Source organism: Heteronotia binoei, chromosome 6, assembly GCF_032191835.1.
Source record: "Heteronotia binoei isolate CCM8104 ecotype False Entrance Well chromosome 6, APGP_CSIRO_Hbin_v1, whole genome shotgun sequence".
NCBI lineage: Eukaryota > Metazoa > Chordata > Lepidosauria > Squamata > Gekkonidae > Heteronotia > Heteronotia binoei.
In genome coordinates this window covers 48,979,765-49,000,556 of record NC_083228.1, presented here as the reverse complement: position 1 = coordinate 49,000,556, position 20,792 = coordinate 48,979,765, and the positions used below count along the sequence as shown (strand labels likewise).

Sequence of the window (20,792 nt, the reverse complement as noted above, 5' to 3'; positions counted from 1 at the left end):
AGTAGCCGATGGTCGACCGTGTCGAACGCAGCTGACAGGTCCAACAACATCAGCACCGCCCCGATCCAGATGCCGTTGAAGATCATCTACCAGGGCGACCAGTACTGTCTCCGTCCCATAACCCGGGCGAAAGCTGGATTGGCAAGGGTCTAGGATGGAAGCGTCATCCAGAAAGCTCTGCAACTGTGACGCCACTGCCCTCTCTATGATTTTACCTAAAAACGGTAAATTAGAGACCGGCCGGTAGTTTGCCAATTCGGCCGGGTCTGCTGTACTTTTTTTCAAGAGGGAACGGACCAAAGCCTCTTTTAGAGATGATGGAAAACGCCCCTCCAAGAGGGATCTATTTATGATGTCCCGTAAAGGACATTCAAGCTCCCTCAGGCAGGATTTAATTAGCCAGGAGGGGCATGGGTCCAAATCACAAGTTGTAGGGCACGCAGAGGAGAGGATTCCGTCAACTTTCTCCAGGCTGAGCGGGTCGAAGTGATCCAGGGTTAAATCGGAAGACAGGCACGGGGCCTCGGGCTCATATACTGTATCCAAGGTGATGGGCAGGTCCTGGCGGAGCGACGTGATTTTGTCTGCAAAAAATTTCGCAAAAGCCTCACAGCCTATTTCCAATTCTCTAATGTTTGGTCTGCCTTGGGGCAGTGTGGTTAAGTGTCCAATTATTTTAAACAATTGTGCCGGGCGCGAATTTGCAGACGCAATCTTGGCCGCGAAGTACTTCTTCTCGGCCTTGACTGCCATCTCATAAGACCTCATAAGCGTTCTATAGGATGTTCTCACCGCTTCGCCACGAGTGCGCCGCCACTGCCTCTCTAGTCGTCGGAGTCCTTGTTTCAGCCGGCGTAGCTCCGAGGTATACCAAGGAGCCAGCCTTGAACGAGGACGCAGAGGACGTCGGGGTGCGATCTCGTTGATTGCCCTGGATAGCCGATCTTGCCAGGCATCAACCAGGGCATCAAGGGAATCGCAAGGGGGCCAAGGATCCCGAAGAGCCGTTTGGAACCGTTCCGGGTCCATCAGGCTCCGCGGGCGAGCCAAAATAGGCTCCGCCCTTACAGGGTTGTGGTAGCGTCTCCATACGAGCCTTGAGGGCTAAGTGATCCGACCATGGTATCGCCTCCGTTGCGATTTCGTTCACTTGAATCCCGGCCGCAAAGATCAGATCTAATGTGTGCCCAGCCTGGTGCGTGGGAGTCGTGACAAATTGAGAGAGTCCCAGTGTCGCCATGGAAGACACTAGGTCCATCGCCTGAGTGGAGGCTGCGCCGTCGGTGTGGACATTGAAGTCACCCAGGACCAAAAGCCCCGGGTACTGCAACGCCCAGCCGGACACTGCCTCCATCAGGGATGGTAAGGTGCTGGCCGGTGCGTTAGGCGGACGGTACACCAGCCAGATCGCCAACCTCTCCCCGACATCCCACGCAAGGCCAACGCACTCAATACCGTCGATCTTTGGGGCCGGAAGAGCCCTGAAGGAGTAATCCTCCTGTATGAGTACCGCCACCCCACCCCCCTGCCCGCTAATCCGGGACTGGTGAAAGATCCGCAACTGCCATGTATTGGTCAGGACAGACAATGTCTCCTCGAAGGTATATGTCAACAGGCAAGGAGGCTCCAGATCTGCTCTACTTTTCAAGGAAGCTTTACTCATGCTAACGCTGGCACAAACTCATCTGGCATCGCTCAGAGCGGAGCATATGAAGGGTATTTCCAATGTTCAAGCAGACTGGCTCAGTTGCCAACAAATATGCCAAGGAGAATGGGCTCTAAACAAGGGTGGTGTTCAACTAATAGAACATTTTGGCCAACCAGAAGTAGGCCTTTTCACATCTCATCTCAACAACAAGCTGAGACATTTTTTCACATGATTTTTCCACCCGAAGGCGGAGGATACGGATGCATTGACAGCACCATGGCCACAGACCTTACTGTTTGCCATTCCACCGATTCCTCTCTTACCGAGAGTAATAAGGAGAATTTGACTTCAAGAAATCTTCAAGAGTTATCGACTCATCTTCCTCTAACTCTGCCAGTGTCAGTGACATGATGCATCAGGGGCCAATTTTTCATACCCGTCTGGATTGGCTACATCTGACTGCATGGAAATTGAAAGGTCGAAGTTGTTAAAGCTGGGCTATTCAGAACATGTGACACAGACAATCCTAGCTTCCAGGAGGCCATCCACAGTGTGCATTTACAACACGACTTGGAAAGCGTTTGTCTGCAGAAGAAAATGGGTCAATCCGTTGAATCGGGAGATGAAAAAGATTCTTCAATTTCTGCAGGACGGAATGACATCAGGCCTTAAAGCAGCCACTCTACGTCATCAGGCGGCAGCTCTTTTATCAGTATTATCTAAATGAGAGAAGAACTCTCTAGGTATCTGCATATATCTAGGTTTTCAAGAGGTACTACACTGTCTCTTCCACCTCAAACTCAGATTTCCTACTTGGAAGCTGAATATGGTTCTCACAGCTCTAACAAAAGCTCTTTTTGAATCCATAAAAGAGATCCCATTGTCTTTTCTTAGGATGAAGGTTATCTTTCTTGTTGCCATAACATCAGCCAGAAGAGTTTCCGAACTAGGAGCACAAGGATTTGTGTATATTTCATAAGGACAAAGTAGTACTCAGGACGGACCCCACTTTTAGACCTAAGGTGGACTTTAGTTTTCATAGATCACAGGAACTATACCTACTGTCATTTTGTCCGCATCCTTCACATCCCAAGGAAAAGACATGGCACAAATTGGACATCAGACGAGCCTTAAGATGTTATATTGATAGGACAAGAGACTGTCGAAAAACAGAGTCACTGTTCATAAACTTTGCCCCACCACATGTAGGCAAGAAGATGTCTAATGCTGCAATCAGCAAAGCCTTACGCCTCTGCATATCAGAAGCTTATAAGACTGAAAAATTGACTCCTCCTCATGGTTTGACGGCTCATTTGGTGAGGAGCGCAGCTACAAACGCAGCATTATCTAGCAGAGCCTCCGTAGAACAAATATGCAGAGCTGCTACGTGATTCTATCTACTTTCATCAGGCATTATAAAATCAATGCATACGATTCAGCTGATGCTGCTTTTGGGAGAAAAGTACTTCAGCACGTTCTGGGGGATGCTGATGGCGAGGTCCCTCCCAAGAATTAGGGACACTGCTTTAAGATGCCCCACAAGGTGGCCTCCGCCTCAGAGGGAGAACGACCATTGAGTACTTACTGAGAGGGGTCCTTCTCCTCTAAGGATAGGAGGCCACCTTGGCCCTTCCCTTTATACCACCATCGACATTCCTCAGAACATTCAAAAGTTCAGAGTATTCAGAACTCTTAGATAAATTAAAAAAAATTATACACTTATAAAAATTATACACTCTAAGATATCAATAAACTTCCTGTTTCTATGTTCTTACCTGTATCTTGTCTATTCGATTAAGTTCAAGTTTCATTGTTTATTAACAGTTATATTTCCAGTTAGAGAATAGATACCTACTACTTCAGGAATTGCTGAACTGAGATGTGGGCGATTCCCAAAGGAAGCAGAAAGTTGAAAATTAGTCCTGCCTCCCTACTGATAGGTTGGGAATACCCACAAAGTGGCCTATCCTCAGAGGAGAAGGACCCCTCATGACCTAATGGTTGTTCTAATTCTCACCTAGACCCCAATCCACTACTCAATTGTCAAAGTGCATTCTGTACAGTTTCAAATTGTAGGTTTGTGTCATATGCACTTCCCGGCTTACTCTTTCTGACTTGAATGCCTGATGTTGTCTGACAGTGTCCATGCTACATGAGCGATTTCAATATTCATATTAATAACTGTTTTGTAAAAGTGGCTTTGTATTTCTTGTCCCTGACCACCACCTTCAGTCTCTGTCTTGGACACTTTTGATCTTGCCTTCATCATTAGCAGTAATACCCTATTGTTTTTATTTCCCACAGCATTGTATGTAATCCACTTTCCCAACTCTTTCTTTTGTTTCCCTTTCCTGTGATTTTCTTAGAAGCTGTGTCTCTTCATGTCACTTCTGCAACTGCTTGCTCCTGAGATTCCGGTTTCTATTTGCATTTTATACCTGTCCTTACTTCTTGAGTTAGTCCCACCAATTTCCCAATGATATTCATCCTTCTATCCATCCCTGACTTATATTTCTTTTCATGCTTTTGTACAGTGAAAGTATATGGAGCAGAACAAAGAAGGTGGCTGATCTCCCCTCCCCCCCTCCGGTTATAAATGTGTTCTTATCTACCATCTTCATATTTATACTACATAGTCAGGGCTAAAAAAAGCAGGGCCACAGCAAATTAGTTAAAAGGGTGAATAGACCTCCACCTAAACCTATTCCAGAAGACTTTTTCGCCATAAGTGAGGTGGGAGACAGAGGAAACCAGGCATTAAGTTCTTGGATACAGTTTTCCTGCCATGTTCTTCTTTATACACTTCCTTCAATCAATCTTTTTTCCTCTTACTATTTCTCCTGTTGGCCTTGTTCACTTTCTTAACTTGGCATCTTGATCCTCTTTTTCTAAACTTTGGGCTGTCATCTCTCTGTTCAGCCTTCTTTCTACCACACAGAACTTATCCTTTTTATCTGGTTCCCTTCCTATTGCATTACAATATGCCAGTAGTTTCCCCTGGATGATCTCGAATCTGATGACATCTGAACTTTCTCTCTCCATCCAATTCCACTTTTCAGTTTGGCTGTTTGGTATTTTCTCTTGGATTGCCAATCTCAAACTCAAACTAAATTTACCCATCTTCCCAGTTGTCACACACTGTCCAAACTAACAAGCATGAAGTCTTTATTCCCATATTCAGGCTGTAATCAAGTTATGATACTACTTCCTTTATAACTATGGATCACTGTGATAATCTTTAATTTGCAGCCTCCTTTTCTCTGATTGCTTACTATAGGACTGTCACCCTTGCACTGCTGCCTGGCATTCTGTGGCCAGAATCATTTACTGTTTTCATTTTAACCATAATATATTTCCTTTTTAAATCTGTACACTGACTGTCTGTTCCTTTATCCCACACAAACTTCTTGTGTTTTCCTTTCAAGCCTCTGTGATCATTATATTTCCACTTTTGTATCTGTACAACTCTGCTTGTTCCTTATGCCTGGAACTCTGTACAGTGCCACTTTGTGTTTCAAATGTACTTCAAAAGTAACCATTTCCTTTGCACAATCATTTAGTCTTCCTCCCCTTCTAATACAAAGTACACATAAATGGAATTAACGTGTGTTTGTTTCCTGTTTATTCCTGCTGTTGTTCCACCTTATTCACATTGATGGCACTCTAAATGATATCCCAGCATTTTCTTTTGGTTTTTGTTTCCAATGTACATGTATCACTTTTTTCTCTCTCTAGAAGAGACTTAGAATTATGAGAAAATAGGTTTCTCTATTGCTTTCTAATAACAAATGCTGGGATTGAAACATGTGTTTCTGTCACTTCATAGATGAGAAACTTAACTGGGAAGGTCAGAAAACCAACGGGAATGATCAAAGAACTCAAGATACTACCAGACAAAATGAGTCTGCATCTAAAACACGTAGATCTGGCAAAAAAAGTATGTCTCCTTTTGGCACACTTTATGAATTTATGAAACATGAAGTTGATACAAAACAAACAGAAGAAAGCTTCAGCAATAAGATCTCCATACAGCAAAAAGTAGAATATTCACAAGGAAAGGACAGCATTGATATTATTACATCTCAGACTCCACACAGGATATCTACACCTGGTCAAACAATGCAGACTGAAGAAACTGAAAAAGTAGCTTTGGAGAACGTTGAACAGCTTACAGGCACTGAAAATCAAGAAATAAGCATGATAGTATCTAATCCAATCTGTAGTGAAGGGAACACTTCCAGAACATCTTCTAGAGTTCTTCAAACCTATGCTGCAAATGAGAGACCAAGAGAAGAGAGAAATCGCTTACATTTTCAGAATGTTAAAGAAAATGAAGATTCTGAAGTAACTAAAAGTAATGAAAATGGTGCAAACAAAAGAAGTTCAGGATGCTTATCTGCATCATTTAACATTGTCGCCTTGGAATATACAGAAAAAGCAAGCTGTTATGAAAGATCAATAAATCCACCAGCACAGAGAGCCAGTGTAGAAATAAAAACTAATCTAAATACTTCTGGCTCTGTAAAAAGTGTTTTACTCAGGTCAAAAGCTGGGGGGGAGAGTCTTGAAACTTGTTCTAGTCCATCTTCAAGACAAACCAGTGGTATGCTACAAACTGAATCAGATCCTTTCTTAGGTCTGAAGAGCACGTTAAAAAATTCTACTGAAATTGAGGACATAATTCCTGTAATGACTAAAGAAGAAGAATCTGGTGTCCTGAAAGAAAATAAATCTTTGAAAACAAGCAGGAATAATAAATTGTTGGAAACAGAACAGCCTTTAGATGCACAAATTCTGGAAGAAACAAAAATGAACAGTGATCCACTACAAGACGGACATTATGAAACAATTGCCTGCTTAGTTCACCGTAATGACAGTAAAAGCCCAAGACGGAGTTCTAGACGAAGACATTTTTCAAATGCAGGTTCCATAATCATGGAAGAATCATTAGAAACAGCTCAAGATGTGTCACCTTTTAAAGGGGTATCTGAAGAAAACATGGTGAAATATTGGCCCCAGGAGAATGATGGTTACATTGAGGAAAGGCCAACCACAAAAAGCCTTGAGAATAATTTTGTAATGAAAAATATAGCAGAATCTTCCTGTTTATCTAAAAGCTGTGTCCAAATGCTAGCTGAAGATGTTCAGGAAATGAACACGTCAAACCAGTATAGTATAAAGAAAGAGCCAGGTAAATGGTTTAAATCCCATTCCAAGATAATCACTTCTTTGATAGCTTTAGAAATATTTGTAGTGTATTCTTTCCACAGAGGAATCTAGCTTTTCTCCTTCATAGAAATTTTCAGTAGCCACACACATAATTATAATGATAAAGTTAAGTGACACAAGAGAATGAACAGGATTCCAGATGGTTTGATTTATTAGTTCCTGACCTCTTCTTTCAGTTCAGGTAATGGTTTACTACACACAGTAGCCAACTACTACTGTGATGCAAGAAGGATATCCTTACACCTCAGAAAAATCCTTTTGTTGTTGTTGCTGTTTTAGTAGCAATATTATAAGGAATTGCTTAATAATAGTAACACTTTTAATAAAAGTTTGACAACAAAGCAACTTTTAAATTAGTTATGCTCTTCTGTTCTAGCTGTCCAGAAATCACCTAAAAAACGTAAAGGTGGAGAACTTGACTTATCGGTTCAACCTTTTGGAAAAAGAAAGAGAGTATCCTTTGGTGGTCAGTTGAGTCCTGAATTGTTTGATAAGCGTTTACCTCCAAACTCACCGCTTAAAAAAGGTGCAATTCCAGCAAGATTTAGTTTGCCATTTGGAAACTCACCTCGAGCAGTTTTGAAAAAAGCTTCAGAATCTAAACAATGTGTAATCAAGGTAAGGAAGTACAACTTTTTCAGAAATCTTAAGTGTGCTCAATTCAATCCTCACCATACTAGTACTAATAGCTATGTATGTCTTTTAAATTGTTGCCTAATTTGGGATTGAAAGCTTTGGTTTTAAAGCTTAATTAAACCATTCTTTCCCACATTTACACACCACATGCAAATTCTGCCATATATATCCAGTGAATTTGTGGAGTTGGGGGTAAAAAAAAGAACAAGGGGTGTACATTTGAATTAGTGAACTAGTTGGCTTATATTCTTATAAAGGAACCTGCTCAGTATTTTTGCCCATAAATTTCAACATGTTCAGACTGATTATGCAGATATTTGAACAGTGGTGTTTAAGTTGTATTCTAAGGGGAATGCAACTGAAGTATAAACCAACCAGTTTCCAGGTTTTGTGATACAGTATGAACTACACTTCCTTCTTGCGTGCTTTGCTATCATGGGGGATGTACAGATGGTTAGTCTTAAATCCCATATTTCTCCAGCCTACCTTCTTCGTATGAATAGAATAGTAAATATAGTTGATCAAAGTAGTATGTATGTGAAAAAGACCCAGCAGCTTACTGGACCAGCTATTGGTGTGTGAGCATGGATTATTTTATTTGTCACATCTTTAGCCTGTCTATCTTGTCCTGATGTCTACATGTTTACAAGTAAATTTGTCAAACTGTTAATTTTTAAAATCTCATGGTACATTTCACACATTTTTATGTTGAATTGAGAGTCCTATGTTCATACTCTAATTTTTTTCTTGCAGAGTTTCTCTGGAAAAGATCAGCAGGAGAGTACACTGTCAAGAAAGGAGTTCTCAGCAGCCTCACCCATGGCTCGCAAATCCCTAACAATGTTTTCTTGTAACCTGCCCTATGTGAGAGGGCGGTTCTCTGTTTCTCATGTTGATGTCCCTTCTCCTAGTTCAGTAGAACAGAATATTCCTGCAAGAGAAATGGATGTAAATAAAGAAGTAAAAACACCTGAAACTTCTCACCAAGAATCCCAAACTACTCAGTCAGTACGGAGAAGCAACAAGTTTGTTTCAAAGAGAACTTCCTTGCATAGGAGGAGTAGCACTATGGATGCTGTTCGTGCTAAAAGACAAAGTGGTGCATCTGAAGCCAATTTGATAGGTTTGTTACAATTGTTCTGTTTAGTGTTTCTGAAACAATAGTACATAGTAACGTTATAAAGGACCAGTAAATCTCAAAATTGTGCATAGATATACAGCTTTATAACATTTCATTGAACTATTTGAGGAAATAGGACTTGGAAATAGGACTTGGACTTTTACACATGGAAGTTAGTAATGTGCATATCTTGATCAAATGTCCTTGCAGTTTCAAGGTCTTGGGCTGAAGTAGTGAAACAAGGTGTTCCAAAATCACAACAAAGAAGTACTCCTAAACGAGGCCTTAAAAGAAGACCAGTCAAGAAAATTCCTATAAAAGCACCAAAGGTACTCTTCAAAAATTAGGCCCAGTATTACTATTAGGGTTCAGGAAGTCTCTAATTTAGTTGCTGAAGAGAATGTTTTTTTAAGAATATGAAATTTTGCCATAATTAGAAGGGCACAGCTCATAGTTAATTGACACTCTGTCTGAGGATCCTGTCCCTTCTTGCAACTTCTCACCCCAAGTCAGCATACCTCCACAGTATGAGGACCACTGCTTTGAAGAATAGGTGTAGTCTGTGGTCTCAGCAACAGTTTTCTACTTCTATTTCTGTCATGTGCTCCTCAAATACTGCTCATAGGTGACTTAGACTTCTGGGAACACTGTGGGGCCTGCAGCAGCAGAAGTGTCTCTTTTGTGAGCAGAACAAGGCATAGGATTCAGCTTGGCATTGCTGTGCACTTATGAATTGTACATACAGTTTTTCTCATTATTGAAGTAAATATTGCCTGCATTAAGTTTTGTATGCACAGTGGAACATAGTTTGGGTTTTGATCAGACTGCAAAGATGTGTATGTTTATTTTCAGAGCAATGTTTCTTTAAAAACACCAACAAGAAAAGTCAAGGGTTACGTCACTACAGGCCATGCAAATTCTCCTGCTCCAATTGTTATTGGAAAAGCTCATGCTAGCATAGTAAAGATAACTGCGCAAGTCCCTAAAGTGATGTTCAACTATACTTTGAAGCGACAGCAAGACACAAATGAAGATTTTACAGGTAAACTGATTTTTGATTAAATGATACTTTGCTTATTATAGGATACATTCATTTTAAATTAATCTCATGGGTTACCTTGTTTCCTATGAAAACATAGAGAGAACTTGACTGTGGAATGGTTTTAGTTATGTTTGTTGCAGAGTAGCCACCCACCTTTTAGCTCAGACTGTATGGCTAAGGAATAGGAAGTGATTCTGGTTACCTTAATATGTTGATTTCAATTTAATTTCCTTATAGCTGTTGCTGTATAAAATATGCAATAGAAAATTTCTTTAGAAATCCTGGCCTAAAATAAAAACTGGTTTATAGAGCTGCAATGCTTAATTGATGGGAAGTTTAATCAAAATTCAAAAAAAAAAAATTTAAAAGTCACTGTTCCAAGGTGCTGTGTATATTGCTAAAAACCCATGCAAAGTTGTACAGAGAAAAAAAGATGAATTTTAAATAGAATTGTGTATATTTTCTCCACTCAACAGAACTTTGTTCATGCACCCCCTATTTTTTGATATTTCATTATATATTTTAAAGCAGAGATGTTGAACTCATTTGTTATGAGGGCCGGATCTGACATAAATGTCACTTCGTTGAGCTGGACCATGTGTGCCATAAAATATACCGCAAGGTACCAGAGATATAAATTTTATAAATGTGATTCCAGATACTGAATGGCAATAAGCTTGATAGGGTTAGGTGTAATATGCAGTGGGATAATAGGCGTGGAGATATCAACACTAGTAATGAGACAGGAAACCTAAGTCTCAGTTTGGTCCAGGAGGATGCAAAGAATAAAGAAGTGAGTAGTGTCTCATGAAAGCTCATGCCCTGCCACAAATTTTATAATTCTTTGAGGTGCTACTGAACTTTTACTTCTACAGCTATAAGAAACCAAAACATTAAAAAAAATAGGGGATCATTTTAACCTTCCAGGACATTCAGTTGCTGACCTAGGAGTAGCAGTTCTCTTACAAAGTAATTTCAGAGGGCAATTAGAAAGAGACTGCTGAATTGCTATTGATAATGAAGCTCAATTCTGGGATGAATTGAGACTCTCACTCCCTTCCAATAATGGAGATCGCTAGCTGTGATTATTATTATTATTATTATTATTATTATTATTATCTGTTAGAGCTGGAAAGGGGATCTCCAAGTGAAATAATATGTTGCTTTCAGACTGAACAAAATCCATTTACTGCTAGTGGTGATAATAAAAAGTTCAAAAAGCAAGGGAGGGTTAATGAAGAAATGCAACCAGTTAGGAGAGAGGGAAGAGAAGAAATCACATGTTGAACTGGAATACATGGAACCATAAATGTACTTTTTTAATACTTAGCAATTTACTTTCAGTCATTAAAATGGAATCCAATCTAAATGTTGTAATTCCTAAAAAGGGTCTTTATGAAAGAAAATAAAATCCTAGATATACACATATAAAAATCTAATCTTTTTTTGTTTTAAAAAAACCCCTCAGAATAAGCCAAAATAATTTCCCTTTATCCCAGATGCATCTCTTTCCTGCCCACTTTATTTTTAATGTGTGATTAGGATCAAGTAAACAGCAGAGCAGTCTTGTATGAAGAATCTCCCCTCCCTTCCCCTGGAAGTATACATGCACAAAAAAGCTTATACGTGGAATAAAACTTTGGTCTTGAAAGTGCCATGGGACTCCCTTTTCTTCTTTCTTTTCACTTCCTTCCCTCTTCAAACGAGGGAAGACAGGCCTGGCAATGCTGCAACAGCCCCTGTAGAGGAAAGAAAAAGAGTGGGGGAAAGTTTTCTCTGGTGCACATGCTTGCTCTCTCTTTTTCTTTCCCCCTCAGAGATGCTTTTCCATAGTAGCAGTAGTGGCCAGGAGAAGGTTTCAGGAGAGCTGCTCCCGGGATGAATGCCAGCCATGCAGGGGCCGGATATGGACCACATATTGCGCATTTGACACCCCTGCTTTAAAGCGTACCTTGACAACTTAAAGCGTTACTGTGCCTTGACCTAGATAGACCAGGCTATCCGGATCTCATCAGATCTTGGAAGCTAAGCAGGGTTGGCTTAGTTAGTATTTGGGTAAGAGACCTCCAAAGAATGCCAGGGTTGTGATGTGGATGCAGGCAATGGCAAACCACCTGAACATCTCTTGCGTTGAGAGCGCCCTACTGAGTCACCGTAACTTGGCTGCAACTTGACAGCACTTTCCACTTTAAAGCCTTTCAGAATACTAAATTCTGCACTTGCAGTATCCTTTCCTTTTCAAAGCTCTTCTGATCCGATCTTGAGCAGCAACTAAGAGTATATGGGGTATATATGCTGCACTCTAATACCACTTTTTACTTATCCAGTGTTTGCTCTGTAACTCTAAAATCTCATATTCCTCATCTGCCCCTCATTCCTCATTTGTGTCTATTGTAGGATATACTAGAAAATAGACTATACTACAATTAGGTTAAAATTTATTTATTTTCTATCTTTTTGTTTCAGTGTTCTGCGATTGTACTAGTAACGTTTTTGCACTTTCTTTGTAAAAGCACCTCTCTGTAGTGTTCTGAGGTGACATGTATTATGCTGCCTCCTTGCTTTCCATGTTTTCACTCTACCAAAAACAGCATTTCAGACCTTAGAATTGCTAGGTGGATCCAAAGAACAGAATGGCTTAGTTATATGTGGTAGAATGACAGAACAGTCAGTATGTGGGGTGGCGCTGAGGTAAAAGGGGATCTTTTACCCTAAAATAAGCAAATTAGCTTATTTGTAAGTAAAACAGCATAGCCGTTTCTGTATAGATAATGAGCATAATAGTTTCAGATAGGTATATAAGCAAAATGATTCCTTAAGCAAACCTAGCCACAGAAACTTATTTTTTCATTTTCCTCATAGGCTTTTAACTTCCACACAGAACAGATATCTCAAACTCTGCAGTACTCCCAGTCAAGCTCCTTTCTTCACACACCCTGCTGATCACTCACTCTCACACAAAACCTACTGTCTGAACAGCACAGTCAATACCACCCCAAGGGAACAGCTACTGTCCAATCATAACATACTTCACTCATCCATCCAGCCCTCCAGTTTCTTACCTATGAACCTACATTTTAGATCATAGCAACGTATAGATCATAGCAACATATGCTTGAAACTCCACATTGAAACAGAAATAAAAAAACAGTATTTACTTGACAAAACACCACTGTACCCATAGTTATGTTTAGTTTGAATTGATGGTTTATAATCAAATAGGCACAGTACCCAAGGAAAAAAAGCAAATTCTTGTACCCGCATATTAGTATTAATGGCAGACAATATTATAACAGGTTTTACCAAGATATGGGAGAGCATATCTCATTGTGTTTACTTCAAGGGTGGCCTAGTTGTAACTATTACCACACACTGGCAGGTAAATATTTTTGTCCTCTTTCTCAGTTGTGCTCGGTGGTGTCATAGGGAAGTGTAGTGAGGTATATATATATAAATTGCCACACTGGAAAATAACATATGGGGGAAATTTAGATTTGGAAAATTGAAGAGAGAGTGATTATATTTATCTTTTCTGTGTGGGGCAGGAATTTGTAATGGGGAATTGGTGCTGCTATTTAGCTCTCACCTTGCTGATGGAACTGATGTTTGCCTCCATCACACTTTAAAGGAAGGAGGAAAATTGGTCTGTAGAGCAGGGATTCCATTCTAACCCTTTTCAGCCTGCAGACACACCTGGAAGGCTGACAAGGTGGTGGATGCAACTGCAAAATGTCGGAGTGAGGTTATGCATAATTCTGCAAACAGCTCTTTAGCATTTCAGACAAGCTCTCTTTTTAATAGGGTTGCTTTTTAAAGTTAAAGCATTTTTTTGTGTACACACAAAATTAAATATATATGAGCTAAGAAAACTCTAACCTGTCTTCATTTTGCAAGCATATAACACACTTATGGAAAGGGGGGGGGGATGCTTTAACTGGCTTCTTAGCCTTAGATGAACCCTTCTCTCATGAGCCCAGACATTTTCAGCCTGCACTGTTTCTTTAAACAATGACAATTGGTTCTGAAAGGTTGGTCAGAGCTCACTGCACATGTGATGTGTACTGTAAAAACGAGATTCTGGTCAGATTTTGATAGGAACATAAATGATTTCTGAAGAGGTACCAAAATATGTATTAGAACATATTACCATCAATCAACATATATTGCTTAAAATAAACATGAACAAAATATTAAAAGCAGTGCAATAAAAAAAACAGTTAATCTTTGACAGCACAACACCCAACAATAAGCAAAGTCAGATAAAATAAAAGTAGTCTCAATTTGCATGTAAATCTGAAGAGAATTGCAAGTAGATCTCCTAAATATAATGACTATCCCTGGGCTGAAAGAGATCAAACTTCAGAACACCCGAGCACGGGCCTTTTCAATCGCGGCCCTTGCCCTATGGATCAGCTCCCTGAGGAGGTGCGGGCCCTGCGGAACCTTGACCAGTTCCGCAGGGCCTGCAAGACCACCCTCTTCAAGCTGGCATATACGGACTGCTGAATAAGATAGTTAATTAAGGATCCGCCAACACGGTCCTATTCAAGGACTTATGCCATCGTGTAAACTGTATACTGACAGAACAAGCGTCGAAAATGCCATCGTCACTGTCAGTTTAAGCTATAACAATTTAATTATACTGACTGGTTTTTAAATGATGTTAAATTTAAAGTTTTATATCTGTTAAATTTAAAGTTTATATTTACCATTGTATGTTTTATGAAATGTTGTTAGCCGCCCTGAGCCTGCCTAGGCGGGGAGGGCGGGATACAAATAAAATTTTATTATTATTATTATTTACTCTCTCCTTTTCTCTCTGTTATAATCTGATGTCAACAGTGTAAGATTCCTCCCACTTCCCCTGCATAAAAAATCACAAAGCCTTCAGCCCTATTTTGTGCTCTGGATGAGGAAGGAAAAGAATTTAACATGCACCAGCCAGCTGGAGAGAAGGGCTTTACTCTGACTGCCCCCCCTTAACCCAGCCTGTGTGCTTTTGTCCCAGACACTGCATAGGGAATCCTGGAGGGACAAGAGAAGCATATATGTATATAAAACGCTAAATTATAAATCCAGTCATATTCTGATGTAAGGTTTCCTGGAGTGTAAAGTGTTGATATAAATCAAATTCTAAATCCGTGTCCTTTAACAATTGAAACTAGATAATAATGTATACAACTCACGTTGCCAATCACAAAAAGATGAAATATGTTTTGACAAAGCTGTGTTAATCAGTGGTAAATAATACTATATAATGGTCATTTCTACACTATCCTTTTACTGCTGATCTTGAAAGATGTTGAGCCAATGTTAGACTAGGTTTATTCTTACTTGGGAGACTAATAATGAGGTGAGGGCTGTGGCTATTGCTGCAGCTGTCATGGGTGATTTCTGTGCCTTGAAGTAAGAAGATGTTGATCTATCCACCATGGGCTGGATTATGTATCAATCTGGATGCATGAACATGGTGCACATTCTGGTTGTTTGCCTTCAAGCAATATTTATGGAGCAGTTTGGTTTCCCTGCTTTGAAAATACAAAAGTGTGATGAAGGCTGCTAACAGTCTGGCCATTTGTAATTGATTTTACTCTGTCTTAACCACTGAGCTCTTGTAAATCTTTGTTCATCCGAGTGCCTGGTGCAAGACTGCCTGTCCTTTTGAACATTGAATTTCCTATCTACAAAAATATGAATGGTGAACTACCTCAAGACTAGGAAAGAATATGCTACTTTATAGGTTTTGAGTATGGTAGGTTTTTATTTTCAGAACAAAGATTCAACTACAAGTTCAAATTTATTTGAAGCTGCATCTTATTAAAAGTTTATTAAAGTAGCTGTGTGTGTCTCGTTTATAGAAGTCTAGTAGTTAAACTTAACTTTTAATATCTGTTCTGGTCACCAGTTCAGTAAGTTGATTTCTCCCTCCCCACTCCCCCTCAAAAGTCCTTTTTTCCTCTCACCTTTTTATGTGTAATGAATCATTGAGAAGGAATACTTTGTCTTTAAGCACAGTTTAATCTGTCTGGTAGGTGCCATTTGTAGATTGATTTAAAATGCCTTCCTCATCTCTAGATATGCTGTTTGAGGTGGCTTTGTGGCAGGAAACTGCCAGGAGCATCAGTCCTTAATACTAAGGACTAAGTTGGACTGGAACTGCAGTTCTTCTGGGGATAAGTAAGGCAAAGAGTGAATTCTTAATACTTATGCTTGCTTTCTCCTATTGGTTACATACAGACAAAATGAGCATTAACTGAACTTTAAATACTGTTTGTAGGGATGACTGAGATGTTCCACACTCCACCGAACTGGAAGCAAGGAAGCCCTTTATCTTCTGTGCAGAAGTCTAATGGGTCAACTCCAGAAGTATCAGAAATTCACACTCCAGAGGAATCTGGTATACATCTTCTTATAATGTACCTAGTGATAAACCTCATGCATCTGTCTTTTTATAAAATTCGTTATCCTACTGCTAAAAATCACAAATGATGTTGTTATTGGTATTTCTAAGAGCTTTCTCTGATATGACTGCTTGGATGAATTTTCACAGTTGAAGGGAAGATCCCTAATCATGGTTGATCCTATTTAGAGTTCTTTCTATGCATTGTCTATTTGAGAACCTTCAATAAAATTACAAGCAAATTTATGTGAGATCTATCAAATTCTTATTTAATGTTTTTGTACAGTATTTTGTTGGTCTTATAGGTTAGATTTTTAAGTTCTCTAGGGTGAAAAAGAAAAAAATCTTGTTTCCCCTGAAATTTTTCCCCAGAGCCTTCATATCTCTAAGTGATTAAGAGCTGGCTTTTTTGGCTTATGGTTAGTAGGTAGGTAGACAGACAGATTAGATATTGAGTGATTGATTTAAGATTTGTTATGTAAGCCACCTTGAGTTCAGTTCCTGGAGAAAGGGGAGAAAATATTTTAAATAAAAACTGGATAAGTGGGAGTCATTTTCTCCTGGAATACATTACTAGTTCAAGAAGCCTGTTTGTTACCAGGATGGGGATCTATTGTCCTTCTTTTCTTAGTAAAAATGCTAACATAATTAATTTTTTAAAAAAGACTTAACATACAATTTACTGAAAGATTTCTCCCATTTTATATTTTTAATAGGGGAAATGACAATGTCTCCTTTAAATCTATCAGTCCAGAAAATTTATGACAATCAAGATGTTGAATCCCCCATCCTGAAAAAAGTATCTCAGATTTCTGCTGTTGGTGGTCGATATGAATTGAAGGTTCCCAGAAGAGGGAATTCCGCATCAGATGAGACTGTAGGGGAAAATAGTTCACTGGTAACAGGTGAAATTGGGGGAATGGAAAAAATAATAAACGATCCGAAAACAAAATCAGATTGCATCAAGACACATTCAGGAACCAAGAGGCTTATGAGGACTCCCAATAAAGAACCAGAGCTGGCAGTGGCTGAGGCCCTTTCAGGAGTCAAGAAGCTGCTCAGGACCCCCAAGCAAAAGCCAGAGCCAGTTGAAGCTCTTTCAGGAGTCAAGAGGTTGCTCAAGACCCCCAAGCAAAAGCCAGAGCCAGTTGAAGCTCTTTCAGGAGTCAAGAGGCTGCTCAAGACCCCCAAGCAAAAGCCAGAGCCAGTTGAAGCTCTTTCAGGAGTCAAGAGGTTGCTCAAGACCCCCAAGCAAAAGCCAGAGCCAGTTGAAGCTCTCTCAGGAGTCAAGAGGCTGCTCAAGACCCCCAAGCAAAAGCCAGAGCCAGTTGAAGCTCTTTCAGGAGTCAAGAGGTTGCTCAAGACCCCCAAGCAAAAGCCAGAGCCAGTTGAAGCTCTCTCAGGAGTCAAGAGGCTGCTCAAGACCCCCAAGCAAAAGCCAGAGCCAGTTGAAGCTCTTTCAGGAGTAAAGAGGTTGCTCAGGACTCCCAAGCAAAAGCCAGAGCCAGTTGATGCTCTTTCAGGAGTCAAGAGGCTGCTCAAGAACCCCAAGCAAGACCCAAAATTGGTTGACGTATTTTCAGGAGTCAAGAACCCACTCAGGACCCCCAAGCAAGATCCAGAGCCAGTTGAGACCCTTTCAGGAGTCAAGAGCCTACTCAGGAACTCTGGGCAAAATCCAGAGTCAGTTGAGGCTATTTCTGCAGTCAAGAGCCCACTCAGGACCCCCAAGCAAAATCCAGAGCCAGTCAAGGCCCTTTCAGGGGTCAAGAGCCCATTCAGGACCCCCAAGCAAGATCCAGAGCCAGTTGAGACCCTTTCAGGAGTCAAGAGCCTACTCAGGAACTCCGAGCAAAATCCAGAGTCAGTTGAGGCTATTTCTGGAGTCAAGAGCCCACTCAGGACCCCCAAGCAAAATCCAGAGCCAGTCGAGGCCCTTTCAGGAGTCAAGAGTCCACTCAGGAACCCCGACCAAAAGCCAGAGTCAGTTGAGGCTATTTCTGGAGTCAAGAACCCACTTGGGGCACCCAAGCAAAGCCCAGTCCCAGTTGAGGTCCTTTCTGGAGTCAAAAGGCTGCTCAGGACCCCCAAGCAAAACCCAGAGCCAGTTGAGTTCCTTTCTGGGGTCAAGAGGCTGCTCAGGACCCCTAAGCAAAACCCAGAACTGGTCAATGCTCTTTCAGGAGTCAAAAAACTGTTCAGGACCCCCAAGCAAAATCCAGAGCCAGTCAAGGCCCTTTCAGGGGTCAAGAGCCCACTCAGGACCCCCAAGCAAGACCCAGAGCCAGTCAAGGCCCTTTCAGGAGTCAAGAGCCTACTCAGGAACTCCGAGCAAAATCCAGAGTCAGTTGAGGCTATTTCTGGAGTCAAGAGTCCAGGCAGGAACCCCGACCAAAAGCCAGAGTCAGTTGAGGCTATTTCTGGAGTCAAGATCCCACTCGGGACCCCCAAGCAAAGCCCAGTCCCAGTTGAGGTCCTTTCTGGGGTCAAGAGGCTGCTCAGGACCCCTAAGCAAAACCCAGAACTGGTCAATGCTCTTTCAGGAGTCAAAAAACTGCTCAGGACCCCTAAGCCAGAGCCAGTTGAGACCCTTTCTGGAGTCAAGAGGCTTCTTAGGGCACCTAATCACAAAGCAGAGCCTGTCAAAGATGGCGTTTGCTCCAAACTTTTGAATAGTGCAGGATTGTTTAGTCTTAATAATGTTACAAAAGACCAAAAGGAAGTAATAGGGTTTGTGGAAGGTATCGAAGGAATTCAAAGTCTATTGAGGACACCTAAGCAAAAATTTGAACCAGTGGAAGATATGATTGGTATTTCCAGGATACTGAAGACACCAAAGCAAAAGTTTATGCCAGTTGATGACTATTTGGGATTGCAAAAACTTATGGCTGAACCTAAGCAAAATTCTCTCAGTGCTGAAATAGACTACACAGGAGTTAAAGAACTATTGGGACCTGAAGATGGATATCTGGTAAGTTGGTCATTTCTGATTCCAACAGTAACATATTGCAGAAGTCCTGTATATAGTCCTAAAATACATTAATGTCATTTGTTGCACACTAGTTTTGTATGTGTAAAGATGAAGGCATATTCCATAACAGAAAAGTCTTCTCTTAATTATCTCTGTAAAGCTTTTGGCATGTTTTCTTCTATTGAAAAATTGTTATATACTTGTTCGGCATTCACACAGTAAATACTGTGAATTGTATGCGCAGTATGGATATAATTCTGATATGAGCTGATTCTATAGTGTAAAATATTCCAAGATTTCTTGTATTCAGTGCTTTAAAGTATATCCAGTGGACATATAATATTTTTTATTCGGTCTCTCAGAATATGGTTCAACAAAGCCTCATGTCACGCTGAGGTGTAATCAAGAATGTGTGTGTGTGTGTGTGTGTGCAGAAGAGCCCATTATGTAACTGAATACCTCTATAACTCTTTTAGGTCAAATTATCAGAAGCTGTGAATAAGCCACATGAGATTTCCAGTGATGAATTTGGTATGTATAAAAATATTCTGGCAAAATCTTTAATTTGTAGCACAAATATAATAATAATAATAACTTTTTATTTATATCCCGCCCTCCCCACATAGCAGGCTCAGGGTGGCTTACAACACATAAATACAGTATACAATAAAACCATAATACATAATACATTTAGATAAAACCATCATTTAAAACAGCTTATATTAAATTAAATTAACATTAAGGTGCTATAACATAGATCTTATGAAATTCTGTGGCTAATAACATCTTCAGCGTATCTATTTTACCTCAGCATTAAGTGAAGACCAATTTAAATAGAATGGTCTTGCAGGCCCTGCGGAACTGGTCCAAGCATCGCAGGGCCCGCACTTCCTCCAGGAGTTGGTTCCACAGTAGTGGAGCTGCAACAGAGAAGGCCCGTTCCCGGGTAGTCTTCAGTCTGGCCTCCTTTGGCCCAGGGATATTCAACTTGTGTATAACTTGCAGCACTTTCAAACAATAAATGACTATTAATTTTAGCAGCTTTAGATCTACTTGCTTGTTACATTCTGTATCAGTGATACTTAGGAGCCATATGTGGAGCTATCTGTTGCTCCTTTGGGCACTATTCTCCAATGTAGCACCTGTTTCATGTTCCAGAAAGGAGAGCAAGCCATTGCCTTATTGGGTTACTTCCATCTTGAACCAGCCACTGTTGTGAAGAAGCTGTGAGCTTCAGTTCTCATGTCAGGGTTGGAAGTAAGGGGCCTGTTCTTTCCAATAAAATCCTTACCCTTTATACTACAGTTACTAGTTTCTGCACTCTCGTCTCAGCACCATCCAGCAAAAGTACAGGTTAAAAGTACAGTAGGGTAGCAGTAGTTTTTCTTCTCTTTTACCAAGGCCAGTTTGCTTTCCTCCAGGAGCATTAACATTCTCTATTCACCTGAGCTTTTTTCCTTCATGCTGAGAGAGCAAGAAGGTTGAGAGGGAAGCCTTTTATTCTGGATATGTGAGCACTCTAGTGGGGAGAGAGAACCTTACATTATCAGAAGCAGTCTGATAATAAGAAAGTTTAGTCAGTAGTCATGTGGTTCTCTGGTTGATGGTAAGTGTGAGATCCCAGTGCAAATCTGAACCACCATATGGGCCTGGGTTGCCAGTATTGACTTAAATCTGTCAGCATATATAGGATGTCAGAAATCTGTCTGTTCAGTTATCTAAGAACCACGGATTGGTTTGGCTTGA

At 40.5% G+C, this 20,792-nt stretch overlaps 1 protein-coding gene across 1 annotated transcript in view; it reads left to right on the top strand.

Moving 5' to 3' along the window:
* The window catches only part of LOC132573724 (proliferation marker protein Ki-67-like), a 38,753-nt gene that overhangs the window by 11,111 nt on the left and 6,850 nt on the right, over nucleotides 1–20,792 (top strand). The window contains exons 7-14 of the mRNA XM_060241417.1: nucleotides 5,475–6,839; nucleotides 7,254–7,495; nucleotides 8,267–8,636; nucleotides 8,844–8,962; nucleotides 9,486–9,675; nucleotides 15,953–16,072; nucleotides 16,792–19,046; nucleotides 19,523–19,577. Of these exons, the coding sequence (XP_060097400.1) occupies nucleotides 5,475–6,839; nucleotides 7,254–7,495; nucleotides 8,267–8,636; nucleotides 8,844–8,962; nucleotides 9,486–9,675; nucleotides 15,953–16,072; nucleotides 16,792–19,046; nucleotides 19,523–19,577 (4,716 nt within the window). The remainder of the gene's footprint in view (nucleotides 1–5,474; nucleotides 6,840–7,253; nucleotides 7,496–8,266; nucleotides 8,637–8,843; nucleotides 8,963–9,485; nucleotides 9,676–15,952; nucleotides 16,073–16,791; nucleotides 19,047–19,522; nucleotides 19,578–20,792) is intronic.